The sequence below is a fragment of the Crinia signifera genome, chromosome 5 (genome assembly GCF_055691185.1).
Source record: "Crinia signifera chromosome 5, ASM5569118v1, whole genome shotgun sequence".
Taxonomy (NCBI): Eukaryota; Metazoa; Chordata; class Amphibia; order Anura; family Myobatrachidae; genus Crinia; species Crinia signifera.
This window is the reverse complement of record NC_139221.1, coordinates 120,099,048-120,115,059: the sequence shown is the minus strand read 5'-3', so window position 1 is coordinate 120,115,059 and position 16,012 is coordinate 120,099,048. Positions and strand designations below refer to the sequence as shown.

Sequence of the window (16,012 nt, the reverse complement as noted above, 5' to 3'; positions counted from 1 at the left end):
TAGGCACTGTCACCCCTTTGATCCACACCCCATTTAGTGATGTCTGTTCATAATCTGTTGCTAATGTATTGCCTAATAAGATAAGCCTGTGCGGTTGGCTTGTAAAATGAATGGAAAGCAGTGAGAAAGCACAGAGTACAAACAGTTATGACATGCTGGTTGCTGGGGCTTTAACCAATCACTGGAACTCAATGGGTCATATGCAAATTATAAAGTGAAGAGAAGGTCGTCACAGGCTCATGCAGCAGCACTCAGATTTATAATATGTAACAGAAAGCAGCGAGAGATCCCAGAACGAAGCTGCTGCCTGATGCTGGTGCAGCAACACAACACTGAGATGACACATTACCAGAAAGGCTGCAGCCGGGGCTGTAACCGCTGTATCTGCACAGAGAGGACACCATGCACATCTCAGGAGCCTGGGACCGTGCAGTAGCTGAAACAAGCATCTGAATGGAAGTATAATATTTGTCAATGTTTTGTTTTGCTTTATTTAATAATGAATACTTGGATGCGTTGTTTGTTTCATATCCCTATACTAAGTGTAACGCTTCTGCTGTTATACTACAACAGCAGCCTGATCAAGTGGAAAGCTTTCCATAGGTATAACGCCACGGAGGAGAGGATCCTGCTGCTGGAAGCATGTGATGCCTTTCTAAACGGGAGAAAATCTTCCTATGAAGCAGTGCAGCCCGGCTCCTTCCGCAGATCTAACTGTCAGGAGTATTTACAGCAGAATCACTACATCACCGCTCCACTCTCAGAGGAAGAGGCTGAGTTCCCTCTAGCTTACATGATGGCAGTGCACAAGGAATTTGACACATTTGAGAGGCTGTTTAGAGCGATCTACATGCCACAGAATGTATACTGTATCCATGTGGACGAGAAGGCGAGCGCTGGTTACTTGCAGGCAGTAGATGATTTAATAAACTGTTTTCCTAATGCTTTTCTTGCCTCAAAAATGGAGCCTGTTGTGTATGCTGGAATATCCAGGCTCCAGGCTGATCTGCACTGCATGAGAGATCTCCTGGAGTCAGAGGTACAGTGGAAATATGTGATCAATACTTGCGGACAGGATTTTCCATTAAAGACAAACAAGGAAATTATACAGCATTTGAAAAACTTTAAAGGGAAAAACATCACACCTGGCGTGTTGCCTCCAGATCATGCCATCCCCCGGACCAAATATGTTCATCGTGAGGATATAGTCCATTCCAATGTGCTAAGGACCAATGTATTAAAGCCGCCCCCTCCTCATAATATCACCATCTACTTTGGGTCAGCATACGTTGCACTTACAAGAGAATTTACAGCATTTGTTCTGAATGACCAGAGAGCTGTGGACCTACTGAAATGGTCTAAGGACACTTACAGCCCAGATGAACATTACTGGGTGACACTGAACAGAATAGCAGGTATGTAATATTGCTTACCGCATGAGAACTATCTAGGTTATAGGCCATCACTGAGCTAGATACAGGTGAGCAACAGTGTTGTACCCATTTCACACCAGCCAAAATTGAACAACCCGCGACTAGCGCTGGTGTGAAAGGTTCCAGGGGTAAATTCCCGGGTAAATTTGCCAGGATTTCAGTTGCTTCCTGGATTACTGGCTGGTATGAAAGCCTGGGTTACTGGCTGGCCAAACCGGCTTCTACACCAGTCGTTCTGTGGAGTCAGGAGACGGTGGCAGCCAGGGTGCCGGACCTGGGGAGATCCCGTCCATGTGGGGGTGGTGCGAGTGCCGGTTCAGGTCAGGACTGTGAGGGTGGCGAGTTTTGATCAGGGGGGACCAGCCTGTAGCTGCTAGTGGTGAGCGCGGCGCCGGGGGAAGAACGCTCTCCCGCCGCTGGGGGAAGCCGTCGGGTGACTAAAAGGGTATAGTTCCACCCTCAGCCAATCCCCTGGCAGCCCCACCAGCATCATCCCACTCACCCCGCCACCTTCCCCCTCACAACAGAAAATGCAGAGACTAGGCTGGTGTTAAAGGGGCCAAACCGGGAATGTCCCTGCATGATCCAGAGACCATATTCCTGTGTAAGCCCCTGCATTTTCTGGTGTGATGGGGTATTAGTAAAACTTTCTATAACTATAGAATAACACTTATGTGCCTGCTGTATAGTGGATTTACTAAATGTTATTTATGTTACATTATGTTTATATGTATAGGTGGCCATACACTACTGGAAGAAGTCGCAGCAGTGTATGGCAATCCGATCCAGGACCTTCCTGGGTGGCAGGACTGCGTGTGATACGTTAAATGCGGTGATTTATCGCATGCGACCCCGTTCCCCACCACCTGGAGGGGGTCTGGGTCGGAGGTAGGAAGTGCAGGCAGGTCTGACATCTGATTAGTTGCGCACTGGACTGCCCATCCGATTGGATGAGATGTCAGGCACATGATTGTGTCACCTGTTTTCATGACAAGCTTTGCATCAAAATTAAACCATATCATGTACCACACAAACAACATGTACTTTGCACAAAATAATCAATACACATGCTCAAAAAAATATATTTCACATGATCTGTTTAATCAAAAATTTACCGTTTGTTACCATGGAATGACCATTGATTTAATCTTGGACCACCAACCTAAAGGCCCAGACACACTTGACGATATTGGTTGCAATATTATTCTCAAAGGGCTTTTTGTACGATATTGTGAACAATATCGTCAAATGTGTAGGCACAGTTTAGGAACCACTTCTTTACCCTATGTCCAACTAGGGTGATGCTGCCCCAAGTCTAGGGAATTCTGAAGTGAGGGGATAGTCAGTACTTAGCTATACAGTACGTCACTTAAGTATGTGTCATGGTCCAGCCCAGTGCCGGATTAAGCGCGGGGCAACAGGGGAGGTCACCCCCACACATCAGGGGCCCCCACGTCGGCACTGCTGCAGTGGTGGTGGGTGGGTGGCAGGCAGCAGAGTCAGGCAGCGTAGGTGGGCACTGCAGTCAGCGGTGGGGTCCCTGCAGCAGATGGTAAGTCAGCAACGGGGTAACGCTACTAGTTACCATCTGCCGCAAGGACTCCGCTGCTGACTGCCCGTCCACCGCAGGGACCACGCCGCTGACTTCCCATCCACCACAGGGACCCCGCTGCCTGCATCCCCGCTGCCCAGGTACCACCTTCCTCAGAGGGGGGGGCCCAGGTACACCTGCCTCCCTGGGGGAGTGGGGGGGCACCACAATTTTGTTGACCAGGGCCCCCACAGACCTTAATCTGGCCCTGGTTCAGCCAACATAGGGAAATGTATGAAATCACTTGTTTTTCTGCTTAACCAGGTGCCTATCAAAGGTTAACTTTTAACTGTGCGACTAAATCTGTCTACACATCTGCCATACCATCCCATAGCACTTCTTTGATCTGACCACTTCTTATTTCCGCCTATAACACTTTTCAGTTAATGCCTACCATGCCCAATTATGTGGCATACACATGGGGCAACAAATCATCCGTGCTGAGCAATGTAGTGTAGCATAGATCACTTAGCACACATTACTGGCACGCGTGATACACCAACGATGTGTGCTGTGCAATATAGCGCTGGCGATGACTAGATTTATAATGCATGCAGTATAAATCTAGCCCAGCGATGGCGATGCATGGGACCACGCATCACCGTAACTGGGGGACCTACACTGAGTGATTTTCACCAGTCCAAGCAATTTTCTCGGGGGTGGGCAGCTTTGCATAGCAGGACACTATGGAAAGCTGTTCACCCCATTGCTCATCTGCTGGTCATACCAGCAGATGAGCAGCCAGCGATGATGTGGGAGTGCGCATCATCGCTCACCTCTTATAATTGGGCCGTACAAACTCAGCGGCTTTTGAGCTTAAAGAAGCTCAAACAGCAAAACTGAGCTGCTTTCAGTTAACATTTGCCCACTGTGTATGGGCCTTTAGTGTAGCATTCATGGTCAGTGGTATCGATACCTGCTATCCCTACAAGTTACTACTTCCCCAGGCCTTTTGAAATAGACTTTCACATTTATGCAAGCCTACTTCTAGTAATCAGACACTGCACATGTGCACAGGAGGCTGCAGAAGTGGGATAGGAAGATCAGCTCATAGTTCTCATTGATAATAATGGGGACTGCGATTTGCACCAGTAGTTACTGTAGCCTTTTGCAGGATATTTCTGTGATATACTGTAGAACTCACTCCAGCCCCCTTTACTAGTGCAAGAACCTGAAGCTGTCACCTTACTTTAAGTATCATATATTTCTTATATGGTTTTGGTATATTTTGTTGACATTCATAATATTGATATAAGAATATGACATAACTGTAGAATGGACATGGTGACATTAACCATGTAAACATTTATCTTGAAGACACAGATGAAATGTCAACAAAACAGTATGTACGGGTACATACAGTTGCACAATTTAGCATTCCCTAATAGCAAAATTGCTGGAACTTATAGTTTCACAACAGTTAGGGAGCCACAGGTTGGTCTGGTCTGAATTAAGCATTATAAAGCTTAGATACCGGTCATTGTACAGATGTGACCCTTTATGTTGGCATACAGTGTGCGATACAGCGAGGATTTGCTCTTGCTACGCATACCTTACAAGTTAAGAAGATGGTTGCGGCCATATGCCATTCCCTTTAGATGGAGCACAGTTGCGATGTATACGTATGGTGATCCCACTACAGCATGCTGTAGCGGGACACATCCGAAAGGTTCACTGTTAATCTCAGCATCTGAGCAGCTTACTCAACCCTGTGGTTTTCAAATTCAGGGGCAGATGTATTAAGCCTGGTGAAGTGATAGAAGGTGATAACGCAGCAGCCAATCAGCCGATAAATGTCATTATTCAAACCCAGCCTGTAACATCACAGTTAGGAGCTGATTGGCTGGCACTGTATCTCCTTCCACTTTATCAAGTTTAATAAAGGGGCATGCCAGTCCTCAAGCCGCCCTAACAGTTGAGACATCAAGTAAAGATGGAGCCGGCCTGGTCTTTGCAGTGGATGGCGGCAGAATCGCCAGCCGCCATCGCCCGCCAGCCGCGATCTGATCTGCGAAAGGGGACGCGCGCACACGAGATGCGTGCGCGTCCCCTTCCGACTGAGCTTCCGACACGCGTATCTCAGTCAGATGGAGAGCCTTGCTGCTGGCGGATCGCCAGCAAGAGGGAGCCCGGCTCCATCTGTACCGACAGTAAGTCAGTTTGATTATACCACAAGCATCATTATTCTTAAAACCTAGACTACTAGGATGCTTTGGAGGATGGAATTTAGAAAAGCCTGCTGTTGCGTGCCATACAGTTACCATATATTAGCGTTTCTCAAACGGGTACCGGATGACCTCCCGACAGTCGGCATTCCAAAGGTCAGTATACTTACATTGGTATCCCAACTGTTAAATGCCCGACGGTCGGGATCCCAACTTACAGGGGTTATTCACCCTCGTAGGGGACCACAACCTCCATAAAAGGAGAATAGAACCTGTGGCAGAGAGACACCGAGCCCGCAGTATGGTGAGTGCACCGAGCCCGCATGGGGCATCAATACACTTGCCCCCTTGTCAGAGTACCAGCAGTTGGGATTCCGATGTCGGTATACCCACCATCGGAATGCCGACTCTTGGGCCCTCATACCACACCCTCCCAAACTCTGTGATAAAGGTGCATACACATTGGCCGATATATACAACTTGAACAGCTGATATCTCGACGGACCATCGATATATCTGTGAACGGAGTGGATCATGTCGACCATGTATATGTCGAACATAACCCTGTGTCGACCTTTTGTCAATGTTGACCTTGGGCACGTTGACCATTTCAAGGTGTCAACCTAGTCACTGTTTACCATAAGTGGTCAACCTACTGACTGTCGACCTATACATTGTCTACCCAGTGACCGCATACCATGGGAATACCAATTCTGACACTCAAATAGTTCATGTTTTCCAGGTCTCCTCCCAGAATCACGTTAAATATATAGCTCCACCTGTGTCAGTGAGTAATGAATACACCTGTGCACCTTCTAGGTGACCTGGAACACATGTAATGTTTAGGGTTCTGATGATGGAGTTTGAGAACAACTGCCATATACTAATCTCCTTTGAAGGAAAGATATACCTACTGTATAAAATATACCTAGAAATGGAAGACAAACATTTATGAGTTAAAATTGCAGCTGGTGTTCAGCAAAGTATTAGCTGTGAGAAATGTACATTGGGCTTAAGCCCTGTACACACGGGGGGAGATATATTGCCCAGGAATATATTGCTAGCAATATATTCCTGAGCAATATATTGCCCAGTGTCTCCTTTGCATCAGCGACCAGAGATGGTCGCTGATGAAAAGGACCTCTGCTGGGGGAGCTGCAAAGGTAATTAGCTGGGCGATTACAATGGGGCAGAAAACGGGAGCGCGCACCCGGCGATTTATCGCTGGTGCGCACTCCAATCACTGGCAATATGGTCGCCTGTGACCATATTTCCAGCGATTATCGCCCCCGTGTGTACACAGCATTAGTTCAGACTAGATTGCAAAGCTGCTTCTTTAGCAAATGAACAAAATGATGCTAGACTGCAGGTGGGGCAAATAAAACATGTGCAGATAGAGAGTTAAGCTGGGTACATACAAATATATATATCTGCAGATCAATCAATACTCGGATATATCTCCAGATGGATCTGGCAGTTTGTTCTCCATAAACACTGCCCGATCCTTTCGGACTGACATCCCAGATGCGTCCGTTCGCTGAGTTGTCAATCACCGGCGGCTCCTGGCGTGACTGTCCGGGCTGTTGGCAGATATAGGAAAGTTTGAGGGGCGACCCCTCTTCCAGCAGAGTATGAGATGTCTTAAGGGGCCTACACACGTAGTGATTGAGATATGTCAGGCATCGGCTGTGTTGATATATCTGTGAAGGACGCCGTTCAAAGATATATACACACTGGCCGATGGTGCATCGATATACAGTGGTTCAATCAAACATTCTATATATATTGGCTAGTCTGTACACACCTTTAGATTTGGGTGGCGTGTGTTGAAAATAAAATCTAATGCTGCTTTCACACTGCCTAAACGTTTGAGACCCGGTATTTTGAAACGGTATTTAAAACGGTATATTACCGTTTTAAACCCCTTTCACACTGCACAAAAATATCAGGTCTCAAGCAGGTTTGCAGTGTGAAAGCAGGACAGACAGTAGCTATAATACAGCGTAGTGCATATGTAATGAGCCGCTCATTACATATGTGCATATGTAATGAGCACAGTGCATATGAATGAGCCGCTCATTACATATGCGCATGTGTAATGAGTGGCTCATTACATATGCACTGCGCTCTCATAGCTACTGCCTGAGTCCTATATACCGGTTCAGAGCCATTCACACTGCATACGAAACGGCTCTGAACCGTGTAGGACTCTGCTTGTTACCCATTTTCAAATACCGGTTTACGGTAAATGCAGACTGGTGCAGACTGGTAAATGCATACTGCAGCTCTAACCCTTTTAAAAGGCTAAAAAATCTGCAATATACCGGTTAAGAGCTGCAGTGTGAAAGGGGTATAAATCGCAAGGTAAAAATAAAGCAGTCCGTATTTACCCTGCACAGAAACAAAATAACTCCCCTAAATCTCTCTCTCTCTGCTCATGTTACATCTTCCCCATTTGCTAAAAAAGCAGCATTGCAATCAGGTCTGAATTAGGCCCATTGATCCTCGGTTATGTCTCACTGCTGTAACCTGTCGCAGAAGCTTTTGTTGTACTTAAATGTTTTACTTTAATGGCTCACAGTAAAACCACTTGGAATGTAATATCTGTTAGGAGAATTTTCTCCAGAGTGAAGCTTGTTTGGAAACTATTTAACTGTTGATGTACTACAGTTGAATATAGTGCACTGTTACTCACTAATAACTAGATTCTAGTATACTTACATTAAAGGGGATTTTTCAAAGTGTTAACAAATGCTCATGTGATATTACCTATGTAATAAACTATCCATTAACATGAAAATATTATTTCCCTATTTAAGCACTCCTCCCTTCCTCATTTGCAGAGCAGTAGGGGTTCTCTATTGTGACTGTAAAAAAAACCCCTATATTTACGGTTGCACATTCTAACGCTGACTTCCTGTTCTCTTCACTCCGTGTGTATGCCTGGCTGTGGAACCATAATATAGGGGTGCTGAGTAAGAGCTAGTTCAATGTATGCTCCTGATTAGGTGCTACAGTATTTGTTGGATGTTTTTTACTTGCTGGTTCCTGAGCACTTTGTACTTTTTGTTATTACAGTAGATCTCTGTTTGATTCACTGAGTACAAACCTGGCTTGCTTGCATTTGACCTTGACCTTGGTTTTGTTACATGTTTTTTGGACCTATGCTGCCTGCCTGGACCTCAGTGTTGTATAATAAATTTGATCTGAACCAGCAATGACCTTGACCTCAATGTGATCACTGTTGTTTAGTCAGCACTGCATCTGTTAAGCAAGAATAACCTTCTATGTCCTGTTGTTTCTCAGTATGTCACTCTTGTAGAGGGTCCTGGCACAGGGTCTCCGCTCTCCGTAAGCCTTTGTGCCTTATTTTAGCCTGCTCTTATTGTTAGCGTCATACTGTAAAGAATGTGGTACTTTTTGTTACTATGACAGCCAGCATACTTACTTACAAATTAGGGACAGCCCATAATCAGATAGCTGCCTTGTTGGGTAAAGCCATCTGTTTAGGCAGCTTTCCAGTATCTGACCTTTTGGTTCTGAAGAATTCTAAATCCAGGAATGTTTATCATTAGAGCATCTCCAGAATGTCCAAGAAATCTTTTGTCCAAAATGTATGGAAAATAAACAAAAAAACCCTGTTTAATGATTCATAATAACTAGGTCACTGTTCTCCCAGAGTCTGGGAATTATTGCTCATTACATTTCATAAAGCAAAAAAAAAAAAAAAAAAAAAAACATTTTCACAAGAAAGGGAGCCTATTATTCTCCTTCGCAGTGTAACGATAAAAAAAATAATTTCTTCTATCAAATTTTCAATTAGAAGGTTGAAGAATAATATTACATTTTATTATAATCATCCAGGTACTTGTGTATTATCACGGCGCCCATCGCATCGCATACCACTAATTTGAGCCTTTCCCCGGGATGAGTGTACAATTTTAATATCGCGTCACATCGGATGCCATTATAATGGCATGTGATTCAATGCAACGCGATTTCCATGTTAAATGCCCCGATTTTTTATTGTATCCCCACCCTGATGGGTAATGACTATGTTAAATGCCCCCCCCCCCCCATTGTTAACGCCACCCCACTATCAACGCCATCAACACCGATACGCGACCTCCGACCTTTTCATACCCCCACTATCCACGTCGGCGTGGAGTTGATTCTATATAGTATGGCGAGCCACCGAGCCTGAAGCGTAGTAATGCGCGTCCCTGAGGGGACGCGCATTACTTCACAAGTATTACGCAATTTTTAACAATGGGGGGGGGGGCATTTAACATAGTCATTACCCATCAGGGTGGGTGTACAATGTAAAATCCGGTCTGGGGGGCATTTAACATAGGAACCAGGCATCTGGGTGCCTGTACAATTAAAAATCGGGTACAATTGCATCGCATCACATGCGATGCGACGCGATTTTGTGGTTGTACAATGCCCTGCGATGGAAATCGGGGGCGCCGTAATAAAACACAAGTACCATCATCCATTAGAGATTAAACAGGTTTAGCTAAAATGCTTTGGGATTGCTGATACCTGTTTCACACCACACAAATAACCCTGGTTCGACCCGGTTGTTGACGGGTTGACCTGGGCCACTGTGCAGTGTGGTAGGGCCTTTTGAAAAATCCCGGGACCAGTAACCCAGCAATCCGACCTGGGTTAAAAGAAGGGTTTTACCCACGTCAGACCCGGTTTGCTGGGCAGCATGGACGGTTAACCCAGGTTCCATTCACACTATAGGGAGGAGGCAGCCTTAGATCCATGCGCTACCGCCTCCAACCGATGACACGCTGCAGCTCCGCCCCACCCCACAATGATGTGAGCGACCCGGCTTAATACTGGGTCACTCCCGGGAGCAGCCGGGTGCAACCCAGCATTTGCAATGTGAAAGGGGTAATACTGTATAGTGGATCTAGACACAGGTGAGATGGAAAGATAACACATATGTACACAAAAATGTGTTAATTACTTGTCAATATTGTAAAGTGTAACCAAAACATTGTTCTAGATATTGAAAGGGTTAAATTGGTAAAGAAAAACCTTGGTATTGCATTCAAAGTTCCTTACATAATCACAGTCCAAAATCAATATTTACAGTTTTATTTTTACTGAGTTGTGCTTGGTTGTGAGCATGATGTGAAATGATATAAACATTTAATGCAGAAAGGATTTATTGCCAACCAGCATAACTGACATCAAATCTAAATTATTTTTCTTGGCTGAATGCTTGGACACAATGGCCCTTATTCTGATCGGTGCGGATATTCCCGAATTCTTACGGTGCGGTCCGCACGCCACGGTGTGCTGCCGCGTGCGGCCATCGTCCGTAGAAACGCCCACGTGTCCTCCGCATTCGGACGGACTCACTCTTTAAGAACAGGGCGTGTTTACGGACGAAATACAAACCATACGTGTGCGGGTGAAACACTCCGATTCTGCACGGTATTACAGAGTATGCACGGGAATCCCGCATCCAAACGGATGGCAAGCGGTGCTTCCGCACGGAAGCGGTGTATTTACGCCAAACTACAAACTATTATGTCTATTCTGCAATACATCACATGACCCACTTATTCAATTACCTATCCTCATACAAAAATGCCTGTTTGGAATTGGAATCAATTAGATGCCAATATATCCTTACAAGCATGCCTAACACATGCATTGCACACATTAACCCTTACAGCAATTGAAGTGCAATGGTTTGTATTAGACCCTGTGTAAAATATTATAAACAATCTACACATATACTGTTTAATGTGCAAATAAAACCAACAACTTTGACCTTGCATAAAACATTTATTGATTTGAAAATGTAACATTTAAATATAAAAGGAAAAAATAATAAATTATAACAGTAAATCTCGGAGGTCCTGTAGGTCGGCTATTAGGAGCCGCAAATGGTGGCCCATCCGCAGGAGGGCCCCACGAACCCCCTCATCTGCCGGTGTTGTGGCATCTGTGGGCATGTGAAAGGGGCAAAAATTAGTCATGATATTCATGCATACATTTCACATACTGCTACATAAATTGCAGAAATGCTAGGTGACGTGTAATATATATATATATATATATATATATCTATATATATATATATATATATATATATATATATATATATATATATGTAGAGAGATAGAGACACACATAGATAAATAGATATGACACATACATATATACATACATACATGCAAACTTATTTACTACATACTGTGTTTTTGTCCCTCTACCCTTTACTCTGCAGAAGACATAACAGTCATAGTGTTTCTTCTCATTCACAACCCACCCATGACTAACCAATGACAAGCATGTCATGGCCTCCGTCAATAAGAACTTGTCACAATCTCCTCAGTCTAAGTTCAGTGATGGTTCGTGGCATGGGAGTTATGCAAATGTCAGGAATGCACAGTACACATCCTCCAAATCATAATTCAGTCTAAACCAACCTACAATTCTGTGAGGGCAAAAAAACAATCTGAACTACAGGGGGTGTTTAGGTAGAGGAGGCTCCAGGGACACTGGCAATTTGTGACTCCATTCCAAGGTAGGCCGGCCCATACTCCATTTATAGCATACATCATATAGTTTATAAATAACATTCAACAAAAAGATACATTCCACTATATGATGGGTCAGAATCGACGCTTGCAGCAGGTGAATTTAATCCACAAATGATACACTCATCCCTTTACTCCAGGATCCTGTTTAACTACAACGGTTATGTGGCAGTCAAAATGGAGCTCCAAGCCATCCCACAAACCTGTGTAATTCAGAGGTGTCCTGGATGAAAGGGATGCCTTGGACACCCCATCTAACCCGTACCTGTATCTGTAGCTACCCACTTTGGGTTCTGTATTAATAGTATTCTAACAAAATTTACCATCACCAGTGCTACATAACAAATACCAGTACAACTACTTCATGAATGATGCATTATGTATACATACCGATTTGTTGGGCCTCCGGCGCCTCACACGCCTCCTCCCCCTCGGATTCGGCCAACTCCGGGGCAACCGTGGCCTCCTCAGCCCCCTCCTCCGCCACCTCCTCCGCCACCATCAGCTCCTCCACCTCCTCCTCCGCCACCACCACCTCCTCCACCACCACCACCTCCTCCACCTCCTCCTCCGCCACCAACACCTCCTCCACCTCCTCCTCCGCCACCAACTCCTCTTCCACCTCCTCCACCACCACCTCCTCAGGCACCTCCTCCTCCTCCACCACCTCCTCCACCACATACTCCTCCTCCACCATCTCCTCCACCATCTCCTCCACCTCCTCCACCATCTGCTCCTCCTCCTCCTCCACTTGCTCCTCCTCCACCATCGGCGGCACCTCCTCATCAGGCTCTTGCCCCTCCTCCTCGGCCTGGCCTGCCTCGGCCTGTTCACGTGCCTGTCGTGCTCTGGCTCGTGCTGTGTGGAAGAAACCAAAATCATGGTCAATGTAGGGTCATTGGGGCACATGTATTAATCCATAACAAGACATACATGGAAGGGTGATAATGTTGGCAAACGATGTTTGAAAGTAGCTCCTTACTGTTAATGGACTCCAAAGTGTGACATTTAAGTTATTATGTGATTGTTAGTAATTTGTTCAATCATTACAACCCTGGCATTTATCAATGTTTAACACATATTAGATCTGGCACATTGTATGCATCAGAATCATGAATGCTATGTAATTACATATAAAAGGCACATGACTGCATGTTAACCAGGAAGAAGCCCACATAACAGTCTATGGACTTTTAAACCCATGGACACCCACTTATCATGAGACAATTGTTATAGTTTATATATGCTATGATGTCAGTGCGAAATTTCATAGCTAAAATACTCACAATCAGCTATCTCCCTCCTAATCTGGTGGAGAAGCTGGGGCTGGCGCCTGCGGAGGTCTGACCACCGCCTCTCTAGCTGGCCGATGGTCCTCCGCACCCAAGTGCGGGCGAAAATGCGGCGCCCTGCCGCAGCATAGGCCCGCCGCTTCTGGCCATTTGTTATGAACGGCCCTGCACGGCCCAGCCTTGTCTCCATGACGGAGACCAGAGCCCTCAGTTCCGCAGGCGAAAACGGCTCTGCCCTGCGTGTCTCCGCCATGTTAACAATGGCATCAATCAACCAATCATGTGGTGGCATTGGTTTATCACAGTTATTTCTGTTAATAACTTTATTGTTCATCTTGACATGAACAGCGTCTCTGCGCCAACACAAATGGTGACAAATTCGCATGCCTTCAAAACGGTAGTGCTGATGTATGGCAATGAACAAATCTGATATATATAAAACACAGTGTGTATGCACTTTGCAAATCCAATAACGCCTCGCTCCGCCAAGCAACGCGTGCTATAGCTTAGCAACGCATAGCTGTACTTAGCATTACTTACTCTATGCATCTATGTGTATGCGTACATTTATGTTTAAAAGACACATACACATACTTGCAGGTATCCTGAGTCCAGCATTATACACCAGCGCTGGCTGCCTGCCTGCCTGCCTGCCTGGCTGCCTGGCTGCTCCTTGAAATTTTTAAACATGTTCATAAATTCCAATATCATATATATATATATATATATATATATATATATATCTGCAAACAAATCATACATCAACACAGAAAAAAGTCCCCACCACATTAGAGAATAAATCAATGTACTCACCAGACATCAGGGATAGTATCAACTACAATAATGAAGATATAACAAACACATAAGATCCCTTGCACAAGGTATAATAATGAGCACCTATATTGTACTTCCACCAAAACTAAGCACATATGATAAATATCTACAATTTCTTTGCCATTAGGAGGGCAGGCTGGCTAATTGTCGTTTTGTAACACTGACAACTAACACACTGTACTTATTTGAAGGGGTGATTTTTACAACAATTGGTGTGTTCTGGTCAACTATATAAAATGTACCTGAAGAATCTTTGCGCCACAGAGTCCCGCAGCTGGTATCCCCTCCGGCATTCAGGGGCGCGGGATGGGCGCATGGGCGGATCTTGCGGCTCAGATGGAACCTCCCACTCATCAAAGGGTATCTCACGCCGCACAGCAATGTTATGGAAAAATACACACAGGCCCACGATCCTCGACACCATTTCAGGCGCATACTGTAAGTCCCCACCAGTGCGGTGGAGCACTCTAAATCGACCCTTTAAAAGGCCAATTGAGCGCTCCACCACTTGCCTGGTGGCAACATGCGCCCCATTGAATGCCTCCTGTGGGCCCGGTGCTGGGGAGCTGTACGGCGTAAGTAGCCAGGGCGTACATGGGTAACCGGAGTCACCCAGAACCCACGCATCACGGCCTTCCAGCTCTTGTAGTCTTTGCCATATCCCGGTTTGTCGGATGACATGAGAGTCATGGGCACTTCCGGAAAACTTCGAGTTGAAGGCGAGAATTTCCATGGATGGGCCACATACCACCATCACGTTCAGTGAGTGGAACAATTTGCGGTTCCTATATATCTTCTCACTTCGAGATGGAGGCACAAATGGTACATGGGTGCCATCCACAGCCCCTATCACATTAGGGAAGCCAGCAATTTGATGGAAGGCCTGCTGGCTTCTGCGCAGGGTCTCAGTGGCAAATGTCATGGCCATGAAGTGCCCCTTGCGCCTGAACATGGCCAACGTCACACGCCTCAGGATTCGGCAGAAGGCCGGCTGAGATATTCCAGCAAGTACTGCCACTACTTGTTGGAATGATCCTGAGGCGCAGAAATGCAACACCGCCAGCAGCTGTGTGTGAGGCGGAATTGCTGTCGTGATCCCGTGTAGAGGTTCCAGATCACTCTCAATTAACGAGAGCAGATCCAGAATGACATGTGGCGGTAACCGGTACCTAGTAAGTACCTCATCATCGGGCATACCAAACAGAGTCACCCGTGTGCGATAGATTCTAGCACGTCCTGGCCTCCTTGGGCGACGAGTGGGGAGAGCCGCAAGTGCCCTTAGCCTCCTTTCCATGAATGCCATCATTGCTTCAGCAACCTAGAAAGAAATGAACATAAATAATGATGCACCTATGCACATAATGGCCATATCCGACAACAAATAGATTTGTAGGCTTCAATACGTACAATAGATGGCCGCCCCATCAAATAGCGAAGATCCATTTGACTCTATAATGATGTAACAATAATATGAACTCAATACACACCGTCCTAAACACACAGATGCTTACAACATCGAACTACTAAACACTACTTGAGTATCAAAGGTGTCTGCATTTGTTGCCGACATCATGTACTCTGACACATTTCACCTATTGCTGGGACATGTTGTCCTGCAATAGATGGACACACACAGGTTTAAGACCTGTGATTGAAATAGTGAACATGTGACATGTTGCTATAATGCTACAAACACTTTGCTGGCCCAACAATCTGTAGTCAGTGAGGCAATGGTGCATACATTCATACACTTACATTGTTAATGGATATCATATCTACAAGGACCATGGAAGAGCTTACCTTAGACCCTGACAAGTACAGATCTGGAGACAAATGATTCTAGCAGCAATTCACTATTTATAGGCCTTTCACATGTGTTGTCTATAACAGTAGTGATGAGTATTGCATGACTTGTGGCCTGGATTTTCTAAGGTATTGGGCTACTTTTAGATTGCAATCAAAATCAACAATACCACAGTAGTCATGAACCAAATGTCATGTCATGCTACCAAATAGCATGTATATTGTGCGATAGTCACAGGTGTATCCGAAGATTCTATGCAATGTTAGAATTGGTGACCAATATTTCATGTAGAAGTTTCGCCAGGTTTTACACAATGGAATTTCC

The 16,012-nt window shown here is 45.3% G+C and overlaps 1 protein-coding gene across 1 annotated transcript in view; it reads left to right on the top strand.

The window, feature by feature from the left end:
* Window positions 1-214: 214 nt before the first annotated feature.
* The window catches only part of LOC146080535 (N-acetyllactosaminide beta-1,6-N-acetylglucosaminyl-transferase-like), a 79,795-nt gene continuing 63,997 nt past the window's right edge, over window positions 215-16,012 (top strand). The window contains exon 1 of the mRNA XM_083187940.1: window positions 215-1,415. Coding sequence (XP_083044066.1) covers window positions 500-1,415 — 916 coding nt within the window. The 5' untranslated portion in view covers window positions 215-499. The remainder of the gene's footprint in view (window positions 1,416-16,012) is intronic.